The following is a 17,075-nucleotide window of genomic DNA, read 5'->3' as shown; positions in this document are numbered from 1 at the left end:
CTTGTATTCATGAACCTTTTGACACAACAGAAGAAAAAGTTATCTATCTGTTGAAGGCTCTAAGACAAATACTTGATTAATATTGTTAAAAAAAAAAAAAGCCAGGAGTCTTTTTACATGTTGAATTAGTTGGTTTGCAAAATAAATGAGCACATTTGAGAAAAGTTATTTCAAATTGCTACATGTTTGTCATTTCTGTCCTCCTCTCCTCTCAGTTGTTGATCTTTTCGTGCTGATGGAGCTCCTCCTCGCCAACATCAGCTCCTCCAGGAGCACCGAGGCCCCTCAGCTGCTCCTCACCTCGTCCCAAGCTAACTGCAGCACCTGGGATCCACAGTGGGGGGCGCTATGCCTGCACAAGTTAACGCACCTGGACTTGCAGCTGCACCAGGACTTCTACTCCGTCTGGGTCTTTCTGATGGGGAGGTGATAAATGAGGCTTTCATCAGTCATCTATGTTTTTTTTTTTTTTTTTCCAGTCATTTAGAAACATTCAGAAATAAACCGGATGCAGACGTTTAAACCTGCATCCGGTTTATTTCCTCTTTGCTGCAGGTTTGTAACTGTGCGATGCTGGTGGTTGGTGTTGTCCTCAACAGTCTGGCTCTGTTTGTTTTCTGCCGGCGGACCTCCTCTCGGCCTCTGTGGTTTACACCATAAACCTGGCAGTCACTGACCTGCTGGTGGCGCTGTCGCTGCCTGCCCGCAGCGCCCTGTACCACAGTGGTGGCAGCTGCGTGGCCTGCTCCTAGGTCCACACCTTCAGCTACTTTGTCAACATGTACTGCAGCATCCTGTTTCTCACCAGGTTAGGGGTCTTTACTAAAACTGAAAGCTAAATCTTCTCTACAATCAGCTATGGAAGAGTCAAACATTTACCTTTGGGAGTAAATAGGTGGGGGTAAAACTACCGTATTTTCCGGACTATAGAGCGCACCTCAATATAAGCCACACCCACAAAGTTGTTTTTTTTTAAACTGGAAACATACATATATTAGCCACAGAGCTATAAGCCCCTGGTATCTCCGCTGCTCTCGGTTTTCCACAAGAAAATAAATCTGCTATTAGCAGCCCTCCGTCTCCAAAGCCGAACCGTGGTTTCGTTCACGCTGAGTTTACATGTAGCGGCTCTATTTCCCTCCTGTACTGCCAGATCAATAACCCTAAGCTTAAAAGCTGCATCATATGAACGTCTTTCCTAGATGAGGGGGTATGAGTTTGAAAACATTTCTCTGTTCTGCCTGCTGCTAGCATGTGCTTGTTCTAACTGAAAATTAGCGCTTTCTTCTTTGATTTCCAATTTTGACTTCCAATGATTCACTTCCCGCTAAAGCGCCCCCTGGTGGTTGAAGAAAAAATCCACAGAAAAGCCGCACCGGGCTACAAGCCGCATGGTTCAAAGCGTGGGGGAAAAGTAGCGGCTTATAGTCTGAAAAATATGGTAACAAAATGTGATGTTGATCTTCTCAGTATCTGTGTGGACCGATACCTCGCTATTGTCCACGCCGCCAGCACTCTGCATCGATGGAGGACAACCGTAGCAGCCAAGTGCGTCAGCGCCGGCGTCTGGTTCATAGCAGTGGTGGTCACCTACTCTTTCCAGGTGAAGCTTCACACTTCACAGTCAGAGACAATAAAAACAGAGCATCATAGGTCGTCATTTCCCAAGTTGGTGGTTATTTAAGTTGAACACCTGACATATATCATGATGCAGATCTTAATTACAGCTCTGGAACAAATGAAGAGCCCACTGCAGTGAGCCCCAGTGAAAACCTCCTGGTTATTCCACCAAATATTGATTCTGAACTCTTACTGAGTTAAAACATCAGTATTGTTGTTTCTAATTGAATATAAATTTCTTTTCTTTGCATTATGAGGTCTGAAAGTGCTGCATGTTTTTCGGTATTTTGACCATTTCTCATTTTCTGGTAAATAAATAAAAAAAATTTGATTGTAATTTCAGAGACATGTTGTCAGTAGTTTGTAGAATAAAAGAACAATGTTCACTTTACACAAACATAAACCTATAAAGAGTAAAATCAGAGAAGCCGATCACTTTTCAGTGGTCTCTTAATTATTTTCCAGAGCTGCATGTCTCTGTTTAACAGCTCATAAACCAGCTGTAAACTGAAATGTGCTGATCATTGCATCTGTTTATGTGATTACAAAAACCAAAGTTATAGTTTTTCTGGGCTTACTGGGCGATTTTAAGCTTAAAAGTGTAAGAATAAAGAGTCTGAAATGTAACTTTAAAGCAATATCTGAATTCCACAAGTATTTTTATTTTATTTAAATGTTCATACATCACTCCTGATTTGGTAAATCTGTATAATTATTTTGCTGAACATTCAATAACTCTCATATTCCCAGTTAACACTATACTGTTTATTTTTATTTAGCATCGCATAGACATGATAATAAACAGCCAACACAAATAATTTTGCATGTTTTATGCCTCATATGTTCAACTTCAAAGCGAGTATATAATTTAAAAATAGCAGGCGTTATAGATTGGGCCACTTTAGATAAAGGCTAAGAAAGAAACCGTATGCATTGCAGTATCTTCAATTAGCAACTGAAAAGCACAAAATACGAGCTAAACTAAATAAACAAAACCTCTGAAAGTGATCCATCCTTTAGTTTATTATCCCTGCTGCCTCCAGTCCAGTTGTGATGTTTAATTTTAATTACAATAAAACTATGCAGTCTGCTGGGTTTCCTTAGATACAAACTTTTGAAACTACGGCACTGTAGGATCAACTAGAATGCGTTTATAACTGAATTGAAATGATATATTTTTTGGTAAGGTGCCTTGAGATGACATTTGTTGTAAATTGGCGTAATATACATGTAAACAAACTGAATTGAATTGAACAGCATGGCTGGATTTCTCTCTTCTTTTTCCTGCAGACTAGCGCGTTAAACTTCAACTCCTCCTGTGTGAGCCTCCCCACCCACTTCTACCTCACCGTTCTGGAGTTCCTCCTCCCCATGCTGGCCGTGGTGGGGTTCACCGTCCGCGTCGGCCCTGGCGATAGCTCAGAGCGTGGCCACGCTCACCCTGAGCAGCACCGTGACCTCCGCAGCCAACCTGGAGCGGTCGGCGTAGAGAGACGGAGCTTTCCTCGCCAGAACCTGGGGAGGAAGGAAAACCCATCCAGACTCAAAGAGGGAGACCAAGAGGACGTCATAATCACCGTGGTTACACGTTTTTAGGCTCATTCGCCGCTAAATGTTGCTTATTCTAGTATCAGCCATTATTTTAAATAAACACCAAAGTTCCCCAGACGTTCACCACATTAAAACAGTACAAACAGAGCATTTTCATGTGTTTAGAGAGCGTCTACTTAGATCAAAAATCACTTTTAAAACGACGTGGGTTATCTTTAAACATCTTACCTGAGGCTGGAGCAGGAGAAGAAATGTTGAACCCATCTGCGTTTAACTGGCACAAACCCATAAAATAATCCATTTTTGTCAAATCAGTAAAAAAAAAAAAAACACATGGTAACAATCATGAATATATGCCAAATTAAAATTGATGTAAAAACACAAAAAGCATACATTTATGGAAATAAAGTAATAATAACAAATAGTTAATGTTGCTTTTGTTTTCATTTTATTTCACTGCTATCAGAAAAGCTTTTATTGTTTTCAGTTGCTAAACGTTTACTATAATGTGCACTGATCAGCTTTTACTTTGAATTTATTGTGTTGCTTTTTATGAAACGTGCAACAAATAGTAAATAATAAGAATTTCATTTATTTTAATTGGTTAGGCCATTCTGCATTAATTTTAATCAACTAGTGAATGTACAGACAAGGCTGATTTCCATTGTTTTTTTCCTTATCAGATGATACAGGATGAATTACCTAAAAGTAATTAATAATAATAGTAATAATAATAATAGTAATAATAATCTGCCCAGGTTACCTCACCTCTCACCCAGTGATTGCTGAAGCCTGGCACCCATTAGTATCAATACTGGACATATTAACAACAACAGTTTTATACTATGAACAAAGTGTTGACAGTTTAACTTAAACATTTATGTTTAAATTGATTTCCATTTGTTTTCTTGGTCATATTTTAATTAATTCCATTTTCTACACTGTTTTATTACTTAAAAAAAAATTATTAATATATATGTGTCAGGGCTGTAAATCTTTATGTCTCTTTCTCACACACACACACTGACACAGTTAGCATCAGCAGGAGCTACGATCACATGAAGAATCTGGGTCAAACATCCAAAACATGAGCTTCAGGTTCCCTCTCTGGTTTCTCTGCATGGAAGAAGCAGAGTGGACTGCCCACTGTGCTCGGGTTCTCAATCCGCAAAACAAAGTTTGTCTCACTTTTTGTTTTCTTTCTTGAAATTATCACATTATCTCTTCTGAGATAGTTTTTTTTTTGTCCAGAAAGGGATGGAAATTGAAAGCGCAAGTCCTCGTGATGCAGACCAGCAGGTTTCTGAATCAGTAACTCGTCCAACAATTTGTTCAGTTCCTCTTCAATCCATAATTCTGAATTTGTGGAACATCAGATGTAATGATTTTGTCCTTTACGCTTTAAATAATCATCAAAACATGAATTCTCTTAAAGTGGAGTAGATCCAGAATACATTTATTCAATGTGGACATTTATTTATTGGTGGCCTCATCGCCTGCTTTCACCCATATTTGGTTGTCGTTTCACAGGACACACGATGGAAGCAGTGAAAATGAAGTAAATGATTTTTATTACCATTTTATTAAAGCTTCAGAAACCAAAGTAAGAACGTAGATCTTTGTATGCGTGAACTGGTGCGAAGGCTTTGCGGGATTGAAGCGAGACAGTCTGCGTCTGCTGTGGATCTCTGCATGTGATCGTTTTAGTTTTTGTTTTCACAGTTTGCGGACAGAAGCTGGACCAAAACTGGGAAGTAGGTGGAAACTTTTGGCGATCTGTGAAGTTTATAGATAAAAATCTGCTTATATGTCCCAATTTTTAGCTTCATGTGACATCAGTGTTGTTATTCCTTTCCACTTCTCTGTCTTTGCTGTTTTTGGCATTTGTTCAGTTCCTTATTACAGGATAAGGCCTTATCGTGTTTTTAGGACAACAATGATCTAATTTACCTTTTATTAAAAATGTGCAAGCAAATTTTGACCCGTTGTTGTTTCCATTGAGGTTCAATATGTCATACTGTAATTCTTGTGCATTCGTAGTGTATATATAAACTCACTTTGTCATGTTGGCTTTTAATTTAAGTTCCTTTGAGTCTCCTCAGGTCTTTTATACCGAGTTATCTGCATGTAAGCTGTTTTTATTTAGAATTTCCTTCCGTTTTATTAATTATCTTATTTTATTTCTTTATTTCTAACTGGTAAACGTTCTTATTTTTAAAATGTAATATATAAATAAGTTAAATATGCTGTTAGAGGGGACCTTTTCATCATTATATTTGTGAATCCAAGCAGTCGTCATTGGAGAAAAAGTCTTTTGTCCTTTTGAATAAAACGTGAAAAGGACGAGAGAGAAGTCATTGATTGTTTACTTCTTAGTTGATTGTAAAGGTGTTTTCCATACAGTGTCCATTCAGAGTCCTACTTTATGGAGGCTCAAGCATATTTACACAGAGAGAAATATACAGGCTTTATATAGAAAACAGAAATACTAACAAAAATAATCATCTTTTTTTTATAGCAGCAAAAAAGAAGAAACTAAAAAGAGACATATATTTACATCTTTTCAGTGAACAAGGCATAATATATGTATATATTTATTAATTACACGGCATATAACTGCTTTCCCGTTCTTTAAATATCCGTCTTGATTTAATCTCTAGTAAAATCAGAGTATATAGGCATCTTTCTCCTCCACTGTTGACCACACAAAGCACTCGAGGCACAGCCGCACTCTTGAGTTTCGACAGGTTGCACCGACTCGCAGGAACAACAGAAACGGCTTCACAGAGTCTCCACATTCATGCAGCGATCAGAAAAACCAACATAGTGGCCACTGGAAAAGTGCAGAAGCTAAACTCGTGAGTGGCTCGGCCCGAAAAAAGACGAGAGAACACGTACAACAAAAGGAAACCATTTTTTTTTTTTTTTACACCAAAACAGAGACCTGTATTTCAGTATTGCAGTGGACGTTTCCAGAGTTAAGTGTAAACCAGGCGTTTGCAACAACAACAACACAAAACAGAACAAGAACCAAAACAAACACCGAGATGACAGTTTGTAAAGCCTGTCTTCTGCTTTAAATGCGAACACGCACCCCGACACACACTCCAGTTTACCCCTTTAACATCTCCCACGACACCAAATAAAATAGCTTTACTTTTGTCTTCTCAACCCCAAGCGAAGGTGTCGCTTTAGAGACGCTAAAGTTCAAAAAATAAATATCCACAGTTAGTTCTGTCTTCTGCAACGTAACTCCACTGCATTGTGTTGCTGTTTGTTTTTTTTTTTTTAAACTTCTCATGTGCAAGTTCTATGCAATATCAGCACGCTCACCCTGACTTGTCGAACATCCGAAACAAGAACAATTTCAGCTGAAATCGGCTCACATTCATTTTAGTCACAAGATGGAATCAAAGGTTAAGAACTCAATCTCCCAGCAGGCCACTGGCGGGGCCGTGCGGTCTGAACATTCATCTAAAAGGCGAAAAATAAACACTTTTCTAACACTTTCTCGCTACGAAGGGAGCAGAAACACTCAACTTGCACTTCAAGTATTTGCGGCCCAGAGCGTCTTATCAAGAAAACAAAACAAAAAAAACAAAAAACAAAACAGGAGCTTCATGTCGAAGGACAATCCCACGTTTGAGCGTCTCGGCTTTTTGAAAAAAATGACGACAAAAACGCCGTTTGCCGCTTGTGCAAAACCGGGAACAAAAACTTTACATGCTTCTTTAGAGTGCAGACCGAGTGCAGCACATGCCCATCTCGAAAGTGCAATGTTTTCACACATTTCAAGTTAAAAAAGAAAAAGACACCGACATCCAGCAAAAATCTAGGCCCCTGACCAGTTAGGACGACAAAGGAAGAGAGTTTGAGCGATTTGTACAGAGTCACACTTTGGTGTTCTACACGTGCAAGTTGCTGCTGTAGCATGCAAATCTCCACAACCCTGGCGAAGCTGAGTGTCCATGCATTTAATTCAAAATACGGTATTGCCTTTGTGGTTACAGATTCAACTTAAGAAGCGCGTCAGGTTACCTGTCATTGTCCCAACAAGCACAGATGCCTCTCTGCTTGCCGAATTTACAGAACCTTGAGAAAGGATTTATACCAATTGTACTTTTGTTTACAATTTCAGGCCACAAAACACTCCAGCCAGAGTTAAAGGCATTGGTGTTTGAGGTTGTAAAGAGACAAAATGTGGAAAATGTTCAAATACTTTTACAAGGTGTCGTCTGTTATTGTACACTGTGCCTGAAAACACAGAAGAAAACTAATATGGTTTAACTGGTTGAATTATTGCTAGTTTCACTTCTTTATCTGCTTTTCATACCTGCAGCTTCGTAACAAGTGCATATTTTTTGGGGGCATCGCTCATACCACAGCAGGGCTGAGCCCTCTGGGAGGACAGAAACAAGAATCCATTCTTAGTTGAATCCAAATAACCAAAAAGCTTTTTCTCCATCCAAACACTGCTACAACTGCCAATATGCTCAGCCCAAAACCGGACCGGGAAGTCAAAAGTTGAACCTCCAAACCCATAAAAACATCCTTTTTCTTAACCAATCCTCTCCTCTCCCGCTTTCCAGGAGACATTAAAGCAAAGTGCCACAAGAGGAAAGAAAAGACTCTTTCCACTTTTTAAATTTGGCCCATTAACAAAGAACAATAAAAAAAAACTTGATCATAACCCTCACAGATTTATTTTTGCACTTCTCTGGTCTCCATCCTGCTGCTTCCTTCCCTAAACCTGCAAAAAATGATTTTAAATCAACTTTTTTTTCTTGCTGAACCCTGCAGCCCACTGTAAAAACTGACTCAACTCAGTTTGCTGTTGTGCTTACAGCAAAAAAAAAAAATAATAATAATAATACGTTTTTTTTTGTCTCTGCTTACTAAACCTGCAGCATGTAGCTTAGCTGTAATAAATCAAAACCTTCTGACTTATCAGTAGAACAATATTTGGGATTGTAATGCCCTGTAAACTGCATACCTGGCTTTTTCTTTTCTGGAATTATATCAAATAAACTTGTTTTTTTTTTCTTCCTCAGAGCAGATCATATGATATATCATATTTGTCATGCAAGAAACAGACAGACAAAAACTGCTGCAATGTGGACGAGAGCAAAAGCAAAACATCCGCAATCGACTTCAGGGCAGAGAGTGATAAATATTCCCCAGGTACCAGGCTTTGAGCTCAGAGGACCAGAAACGCCTCTTCCAAAAGTCTTCAGAGTCTTAAAGCTACTGTCGCAGAGCGCTGGAAAAGTCCCGCAAAGCTGAGTGCTTTGTTGTTTTGGTGAACGCAGTGGAGACAAATACATCCATCAGCTTCAGCGTAACGAAGCGAAAGTTCGATCAAGTTGACTCCAGGCTGAGGAAGAACAATTTTCAGCATTTTTTTTTGTAATGATTGCAGCATTAAGGACTAATGTTCATCAGCAGTGTTCAGAGCAAAGGTGTCCATCTGACCCCAGATGATGTGTTAGAGTTTGTATTAAAGTTTCCTCTCAGAAACCCCTGAGAGACACAAACAGCCTCGTCCTGGATGACTAGGATACACCTGCGTGTCGATCCAACTTCTGCTGAAGAAGAACTTGGACCGGTTGATGTGACGAGACGCGGGGGCCTTCACAGCAGATTGAATTATTTAGTGTCTCGAAAAGCAAAAACCCAGAGAAGGACCAAGCTAACATTTTAGTCTCATCCAGCGATTCACTTCCGATGGTCAATTGAGTTTATTTTGCAGGCCAATCACAGAGCAGACTCGTTCTCCATGTGACAGGAAGTGGTGGTGGTGGCCGCCTTTCCCTCCTTATTGAGCTTCAGGAAGGTAGGTTTCTCCGTCACCACGGTAACGGGGCCTTCGTTGCTGCTTGGGTTTTCCACCGTTGTCAAGGCCTGTTTCTCTGAAGATTTGGTGGAGTCCACCTCCCTAAAAAAACACAATGACAAACTGTTAGGATTGTGGGAAATTCTAATATTTAGTTCCTGGATTAAAGTTTAATAAAATTTGGTTGCTAGGTAGATTTAGGACATTATTCCATTCTAGCTCTTTCAATTTTCTATCTTTACCCCCAACAGTCTGGGGTCAAGTTTACAATCAAGGTTACAGATTGTTTTCTAATTTTATGTTGAAGATAAATTTCTTGTCCATCATCAACAAGAATGGGATACAAGTCACTTTTTAATGAATGGGTGAACTCTACCTAGGTCTTTGTTGTTCATTTAGCAAATAAATAAAAACAAAATCTCGCCTAACTTATTAATTTAGTTTAAAGTACCGCTCTTCAAGTGGACGTTGTCACCTGACCTGAGAGGGAAAAATGTTTTTCTCACCCATTGTTTGGTGTTGGGTAAATGACCAAGAAGCAGGCGGTGAAGAACCCAAGAAGAGAGCCCCCAGAGGCCACCATGGGAATGACGATCACACTGTCCACAGCTTCCACTACGGCGCCCAGAGCTGAGGCCACAAGGATCTGACTGATGTAAGCCTGCAGAAATCACATTCACATTCATTTTGACGTGTCATTTACAGCATTCTGCATGACTGCAGCATAATTCACACTCAAAAACGTAGAAAAATCCTATCTTAATTAGAGTGTATTTATTGAAAATGGAAAGAAAAGTATATTTAAGCAAAGAACACCAGTGCAACAATTCTTGGTGCACATAAATAAAAGTATCTAGAGTATTTTTAAATGTGTATTTTGCTCTTCTTTTAGATGGATCAATGGGTATAGAAAGTTTTATTGGTTGTCAATAACTTACTGTCTCCGTGGGCAAATATTACAGAGGTCCTTTTAATTCGTTTGTAAATTTTTTTTTTTAATTATTCCATCATCTTTTAAAGGCAATACGGCTTTGTAAAGTTTGGCAACAACTACTGAAACAAGGTTATTTGGTTGTTTAGTTTGAATTAATTGGTATTTTTCAAAGTAAGGTTTTGTTCTCACTTTGGAAGAACTTAATTACAGTGTTTAATGGAGAATAAATTAATTAGGGAACACCCACCTGGCAGGACAAGATGGCGCAGTCAATCCCAAACCCTCGGCGGGAGTTACCAGGACTGTGCTGGACGTACTGCAGGAAGCAAAGAAAGTCGGTCAGTATTTCTGAGTGGCAGCTGAGTTAAATGCACAACTGCCTCTCGAGCAAAACTATTCAGCTAAACAGGCAAAAATGCTTTACATTTTTTTAAAAGATAATAATGTTAATGTGATTCTAAATGAATTAAAAATGTCTGTTAAATCAGAGTATATTAAAAAAATATCCAAAACTAGATCCAAGCTAATTTGACATCTTAAAGTGATGAACAACCTCCTCTGCTCTTAGTAGAGAAAATACACATTCATACATCAAAACAGAAATAATTTTATATTCTTCATGAACAAATTAAAGTTTTTGAACCAGATAAAGCTGAAACTTTTGAAAAATAAAAAAAATAAAAATGTTAGCGTTAAAAGCTCCACACCTCTTTCATTTCGTGATATTGTCCCAGCAGCGCGTAGGGGCAGTAGGAAATGCTCATACAGATGAGGCCCATGGTGCTGATCATCACCATGGCAACATACACATTAGGGAAGATTGCCATTATAGCAGTTCCTGTTGAACGAGGACAGAAAATGTTTACTTTGAGCCGATTCTACCTCATTCTGCTCATCAGCCTCAGTTCCTCTTACCTATTGAGAATCCAAGCGTCCCCATGATGTAGATGACCTTGATGCTCAGGTCAAAGTTGTCCAGATACTTCTGAAGAACAGCTGGAAAGAAACAGGAGCAGGCTCAGCCATGTCGAGTGAAAACATACGTCAAATACTTCAAAAACATGCATGCAGCTACCTGAGCATATAGCAGAAGTCATGGCGTAAATGACCAGCCCCCAGCATCCCATCTGAACCCCTCTGTGGTAATTTTCTAATGAGGTTGAGTTAGCAGGAGCCTGAGAAGAAGCAGGAGGAACGGGGAGTTAAGTGATTTCACTGTGAAATTAAAGATGGTGTCATGGTTTTTGATTAACAGTAGTAAACATGAAAAAAACAGATATTACAATGATTTTATATTAGGAGTTTTCTTTTTAACCTGTTTTACATTTTATATTTTCAAGTCTGCATGCATATACACTTATTTATAGCTATTACTAATATTGCTTTTGTGTAGTGTGGTGCAGTATGTCCACTCAGTTAATCCTAAATATCTCCCCTGGAGAATAAAGACACTTCGACTTTGCCTACATTTTTTTCCTATCAGTTTGTTTACCCTGCTGGATATACAAGCACAAAATATTTTCCTACTTTTTTAGCATTTCCTTGCTTTTTTGGACCTGTTTGAATCAGCTCTTTTCAAAATAGATGCAATATCTGAACTATATTATGCTGCATTAAATACAAGCGACATGTTGGATCTTGAATTTGATTACAAAATAATAAACTTTTTCTTATGTACACAAACTCTTCTCAAATCTGAGGTTATTCTGACTGCTGTCGACTTCAGGCAAGATGCTTTCTATGAATATCTACTCCACCAAACCCCATTGTTTGTTGTGCTAGTTCCGTACAGTGGGGTTTCCTTCGTAGATGACTTGTCCCATGAAGTCTGTGAAGAACACCGCCTGAGCAATGATGGAGAACCAGGTGAGCAGGTGACAGACGCAGAGTCGCAGCAGCTCTGGAGGCATCTTAAGCATGGAGAGCCACAGCAGACGTACGGTGGTCTCAACCTGAGCAAACGCACAAAACATCTCCAGTAAGAGGCGCTCGGACGAGGAGCGAATCACCATCTGGACAAATACGGCCCTATTACAACTCGACGTCCTCACCTCGCCTTCCTCGCTCTCCGTGTCGCCGCTGGAGGAGTTCGTGTTCCCGCTGCGGTGTCTGCTGCGCCTCCTGTTCCGCCTCCGGTGTCGGGCCTCCACTTCGTACAGGTCGTTCATGCTGCGAGACGGCTTGATGAGGAGGGCGGCGTTGGCTCGGCGGAAGCGGTAACGGTGGCTCCCCACGCGGCCGTAGTATGAGAAGGTGCAGGACGGCTGGCGGTAGAAGGTGTGATGGCGGCGCGGCTGACGCATAGGAGCTCCGGTGCTGGCGGCTGGACAAAGAGGCAGTTTTATTGAGATCAAATCTAGCCTCTAAAAATAAGAAACATCATGTGTAATGTCTTACTAAATACAAAGGCACACAACATATTCAATTACTTGTAAAACAGTTTAAAAGCCATATGTTATTTTCCTAACACTTTCTAGCTATTCATTATGTTGTTATCACATCAAATCCCTGTGAAATACACTGCAGTTTGTGGTTGTACTCTGATAAAATGTGAAAAGGAAGACTCACTATGCTTCCTTGAGCACTCTAGGATATGTCTATGGGCAAAGCAAAACATGTTCGCTACATTTTTTGCACAAATTGATTCTTAGAAAATGAGATTTCAGCCTGCTCAGTTCTGTCTACCTTGAGCAGTTTTAGGGCTTCATGTCACAGTAAATCCAAATAAGCTGCTGCTGGCCACACCCCCAACTCAACGTTTACACTCGCAAGTGAAAATGGCTGCAAACACATGTGCATTTACACCACTGTTCATCTTTGAAAAGCAGAAGTTGAGCCTCCTGCACAACCAACAAGAATGTAGTAAGTGGTTTCTGAATAGTAGGTCAACAACAAAACACTTTTCTTTTCCAGCAGCCATTGTACAGCGAATGCAGCAGTAAAACCGGCTGACCAAAAGTGTTGGAGCTTCGCTTGGGTTGCTAGGTGAGGGGCTGGACTTCTATGGGGTTGCTAGGTAACGTGCTAATATGTGATGCTATATTCGGTAGGTGTTAGAAACGTCTCGTTTTCCAGACACAGAAAAAAAATTATTTATTACCAAAAAATGACTGGGTGGTTTTTGTTTTTTTAAGTGTTTGGGATGTTTTTAGAAACAGAAGAGACCAAATTATATGAAAACGTGCAAAATGTGAATTTTGCATAATACGTCTCCCATTGTGAATGCTTCTGGCAGGCGCTGCCTTGTGGAGGTTCTGACCTTTAACCATCCCGGCGCGGTGTGCTTGTCCTTTAGAGCTCAGCCTGTCTGAGCTCCCCATGTCTGCGTTTGTCACGCTGGCCAACAGTCGCCCGTTCAGAGTCCGCTGCTCGTTCAGCTGGTTGTTCAGCAGGGCCTCCTGCCCGTCGTCGTTCTCCATCTCCTGCAGGAAAGCCGACAGGCGGGAGATCCTGGGCGCCGGAGTGTGTGTGTGTTGACTGGCGTGGTGGGGGCGAAGCAAGTCTTCGCTGCCCGTGCTGCTGCTGCGCCTGATGCTGGCGAGCCGCGGACGGGAGCTGCTGTGGTCGGGGCTGAAGAAGGACGGGATCCTCGGTGGCGTCCCGTGGTAAGGAGAGAGGCGCTCGGCAAAGATGGATGGCTCCAGGTGGCACAGGAACAGAGCATCGTGGTCCAGATGGTCGAGGGTGGCGTCCGCCATGGCGAGAACGCTGTCGCTTTTACCTGGAAGGAAGACAAGAAGGAAGTGTGAGAAAAAAGAAGAGTTTTAGACGACGTGCCAATAAGGGGAGCCGTATCTTCTGGTCTGAACTTACTTCTGACCAGCTCTACTTCCAGGAAGTCCATGTCTCCTTGCTCTGAATGATCGTCGCCGTAATCGTAGAAGTCGTAGGTTTCTATCGTATCATCCTCGCCAATCATTTCCAGCTTGGGAGCAGGAAGTCCAGGCCTGCCATTGGCTGACGGCTGCAGGTGGTTGGACTTTGGACTCTCCTGAAATGAGATTAACTCTAAATATACGGCACAGAGTTTTTTAAATTCTCCCATTTCTTTACGTTTTCCTCCAAAGGAAACAGGTAGTTGATATTTTTTACTTTGCCTTTTCACAAATTATTGTGCAGTGTGTCATTAATAAAAACAAGGTGAGTAAACTCTAACTTGAATAAATAGAAAGAACTGGAGTGAACGGACAGAAAAGCCTGGAGATCTAAACCTTTTTAGAGACTGACGGATATCTGTTTCCTTGGAAGCGAACTATAAGGAAACTGACTCGACTCTTTTGCTCAGTTCTGTACCTGATCGAACCGGTCGCTTTGTGGCGAATATTGCTGTTCTTCAATGCTTAAGAGATGGAGAACCACCGAGATGGTGAACAGGATGGCAGTGAAAACGAACAAGATCTGCTCCTGGGACTTGAAGATCGCTCCGAGAAACGTGTGTGTCCAGTCCAAACCCCCAAGAGCGTAGCCGACTGCACCGCCGAGGCCTGGAAACATGGAGGTGTTACGAGATAAGCATCAGGTTTGTCTATATGCAACATCTGAAATGACAGGATTGGATCTTACCAGCAGAAGCGGCGTGGATGTTGAGCGCCATGTCTTGCTCCTCCGTATCCGCGACATCCAGCAGGTACGCCCTGATTGGTCCCTCTGTGGCGTCTGCACAGAAGTCCAGCACTACGACGCCCAGCACAGTGAGAACGATGCCCATTGGCTGCCTGCCCTCCTCGTCGCCAAGCGACAGACCTGACGGGGCAAAAGAAGGAAAACAGTGAAACGGTGATTAGAAACACACATCAGTAAAGAAAGAACAATGACATGTTGTCGACATTAGCAGCTAAGTGACCCAAGGACAAAATTTAAGATCTTTTTACTCATAACTAAATGTCAATGAATCTAACCCTTTCATGCGTAGCGGTCACTGCAGTGGACAGCTCTCTAAAAGCCATTTTCTTGTGGCTCTTTATGTTATAATACACACAGACCACTGAAGTGGACACTAGAGCATCATACAACACACTGCCAACTAGTGGCCATCCAATGCAAGTGCAAGAAAATCTTTCTCAAATCCAATATGGCAAAAAAGCAACTCAGGAATATCAAGTCCCTCCTTCTACTATAGACGACTCTTGTAGGTTAAAAAAAAATATTGTGACATCAAGTAACTCCTAAACACAAAAACTACTGATGTATTATGCCAATAAGAACCTTGTATTTGGAGAATATCACAACTGATCACCTAGAAAAAACCTTCACAAAATCTTTTACAGACATTTTTGTTACGCCTTAAGAAAATTAAAAACATTTTGGAAAAAAATCCCGACATAAAGGATCATAATTCATGAATTTTGAAAAATGAAAGTAAATAAATACACAATTGCATGTGGAAATGATTTAATAACTTAATTAAATGTTGACATCTCTACATAATTTCAATATGTAGTTTAATTACTTTGTTCCTGCGGAAAATAACAGTTTTCTGCATTTTAATTTTTAATGCCAAAGGGAAATTAGATATAAAATATATAATATAAACATATAAGATACATATTATTCAATAAATTAATGAGTAACTTATTGAAAAATCACAAAGACAGCTGCTGCATTCCCTGACATTTGAGCTTCTGTGGACATAAACCAGGTAATAATCACAGCTGCACATATGTGATCAATAACTTATTTGTGGCTTAACAGCTGCATGACCTAGCCTACTGCAGAAACGGGTCACATTTCCCATCCTGCTTTGCATGTTGTGGGTGACCTTGTCCGTTTTTCTCTCAAAATACCCACAGCAATGAGTTCGGGGGGCCCGAGGGAGGAGTAGTTGCATGAATATGTGTGAACAGTGCAGAGTCGGAAGTCTGTACTGTAAGGATGTGAGTGCAAGATACGAGAGGCGGCGTGACGCAGCATGACTTTTCAAACTGGGATCCGTTCGGGTCGAGGAAATGAAAGTGTTTGTAGATGGAGCAGCAGAGTGTGCTTCTATGTGTGCGTCTGGGTGAGACAATGGAGCCACAGTGCTCATTAGCCAGGCACCCAGACAGGAAGTGACCCGGGATTGGTGGGGAGAAGGAAGCAAACAGGAACCGTTTCCTTGTGAACCGCTGGCTCCGGTGTTCCCATGTCAACACACACACACACACACACACACACACACACACACACACACACACACACACACACACACACACACACACACACACACACACACACACACACACACACACACACGACCACAATCCTGGACAGGTTACTACGGGTTTTCCCACGTCACCTGCTGCTTTTCACACATTTATATTTATTTACAACCACATACACACATACTCTCCCTCTCTTTCGGTCATTTCTCACACAGGGTTACTGGTTTTTCCCATGCCAACTCTGCTGATACGGCTCTTTCACAATCAGACTCAGTTTCTTGCCCCCCTGTTCCTTGCTTTGACCTAAATGGCAACTTTCAGAAAAGAATAAAAGCAAGTAGATCTAAATGGATCTACTGGGTGGAAACATAAATAAATGTGTGGACACACAGACTTAAAGTTTCTGCACCAATAAGGTGAAGGACAAAAGGATAAAAAGGTTTTTAAGAGAAAACTAATTTCTATGAGAAACTGAGACATGTTTGAGCTTGATTTAAACTGCAAGTGAGAACAAGACTTTCAATAGATAACAGGAAGGCAAAAGGGAGCAATATGAAGAATTTGGAAATATTGGTGCTCTTCTGAAAATATCAGAATTAACTATTGTAAATGTTGTTACCATCTCTGCTTATGAAAAGATACAATAAAGAATTATTTGCTGCTATTTGGATAAAGTTACTATTTAATTAATTAACTTTTTACTTCAGTCACCACAAAAAGTACCCTTGATTTGGGCAATAAAACTTAATTTTAGGACTCTGGAAAACATTAAACTTTTTTCTATTGATCATTAGAATATCTAATGAATGCTTCACAACCATTGCTGATAAATCGTATTATAATAAAATGTGCAAAAAGTAAGTTTAAAAATGCCAGTCTAATAATAACAATTGCCATGTTTAATTACTATTATTATTATATGTTTAGATTTTTACCCATTTCTCTGATTTTTCATCAAAATAAATTAAAAAAACAATTCAGAACAAAAACCTGCAAA

General features: G+C 40.5%; 1 protein-coding gene and 1 pseudogene across 2 annotated transcripts in view; one reads left to right on the top strand and one right to left on the bottom strand.

Annotated features, from left to right (window-relative positions):
* The first annotated feature begins 167 nt into the window (after positions 1–167).
* On the top strand, positions 168–3,286 carry LOC106958531 (G-protein coupled receptor 20-like; annotated as a pseudogene).
* A 4,664-nt stretch (positions 3,287–7,950) lies between these two features.
* Positions 7,951–17,075, bottom strand: part of slc45a4a (solute carrier family 45 member 4a) — a 56,707-nt gene continuing 47,582 nt past the window's right edge. For both annotated transcript variants that reach the window (XM_015050463.1, XM_015050471.1), the window contains exons 5-16: positions 14,502–14,681; positions 14,232–14,422; positions 13,752–13,929; positions 13,198–13,659; positions 11,990–12,261; positions 11,729–11,890; positions 11,014–11,113; positions 10,854–10,934; positions 10,646–10,776; positions 10,186–10,254; positions 9,511–9,665; positions 7,951–9,106 (exon numbers count right to left, since the gene is read on the bottom strand). In XM_015050463.1, coding sequence (XP_014905949.1) covers positions 8,926–9,106; positions 9,511–9,665; positions 10,186–10,254; positions 10,646–10,776; positions 10,854–10,934; positions 11,014–11,113; positions 11,729–11,890; positions 11,990–12,261; positions 13,198–13,659; positions 13,752–13,929; positions 14,232–14,422; positions 14,502–14,681 — 2,162 coding nt within the window. In that variant the 3' untranslated portion in view covers positions 7,951–8,925. The remainder of the gene's footprint in view (positions 9,107–9,510; positions 9,666–10,185; positions 10,255–10,645; positions 10,777–10,853; positions 10,935–11,013; positions 11,114–11,728; positions 11,891–11,989; positions 12,262–13,197; positions 13,660–13,751; positions 13,930–14,231; positions 14,423–14,501; positions 14,682–17,075) is intronic.

Source organism: Poecilia latipinna, unplaced genomic scaffold (assembly GCF_001443285.1).
Source record: "Poecilia latipinna isolate Pla-1442-1.1 unplaced genomic scaffold, P_latipinna-1.0 Scaffold49, whole genome shotgun sequence".
Classification (NCBI taxonomy): Eukaryota; Metazoa; Chordata; class Actinopteri; order Cyprinodontiformes; family Poeciliidae; genus Poecilia; species Poecilia latipinna.
Note: the sequence above shows the minus strand (reverse complement) of the source record. Positions and strands in the feature narration are given on the sequence as shown.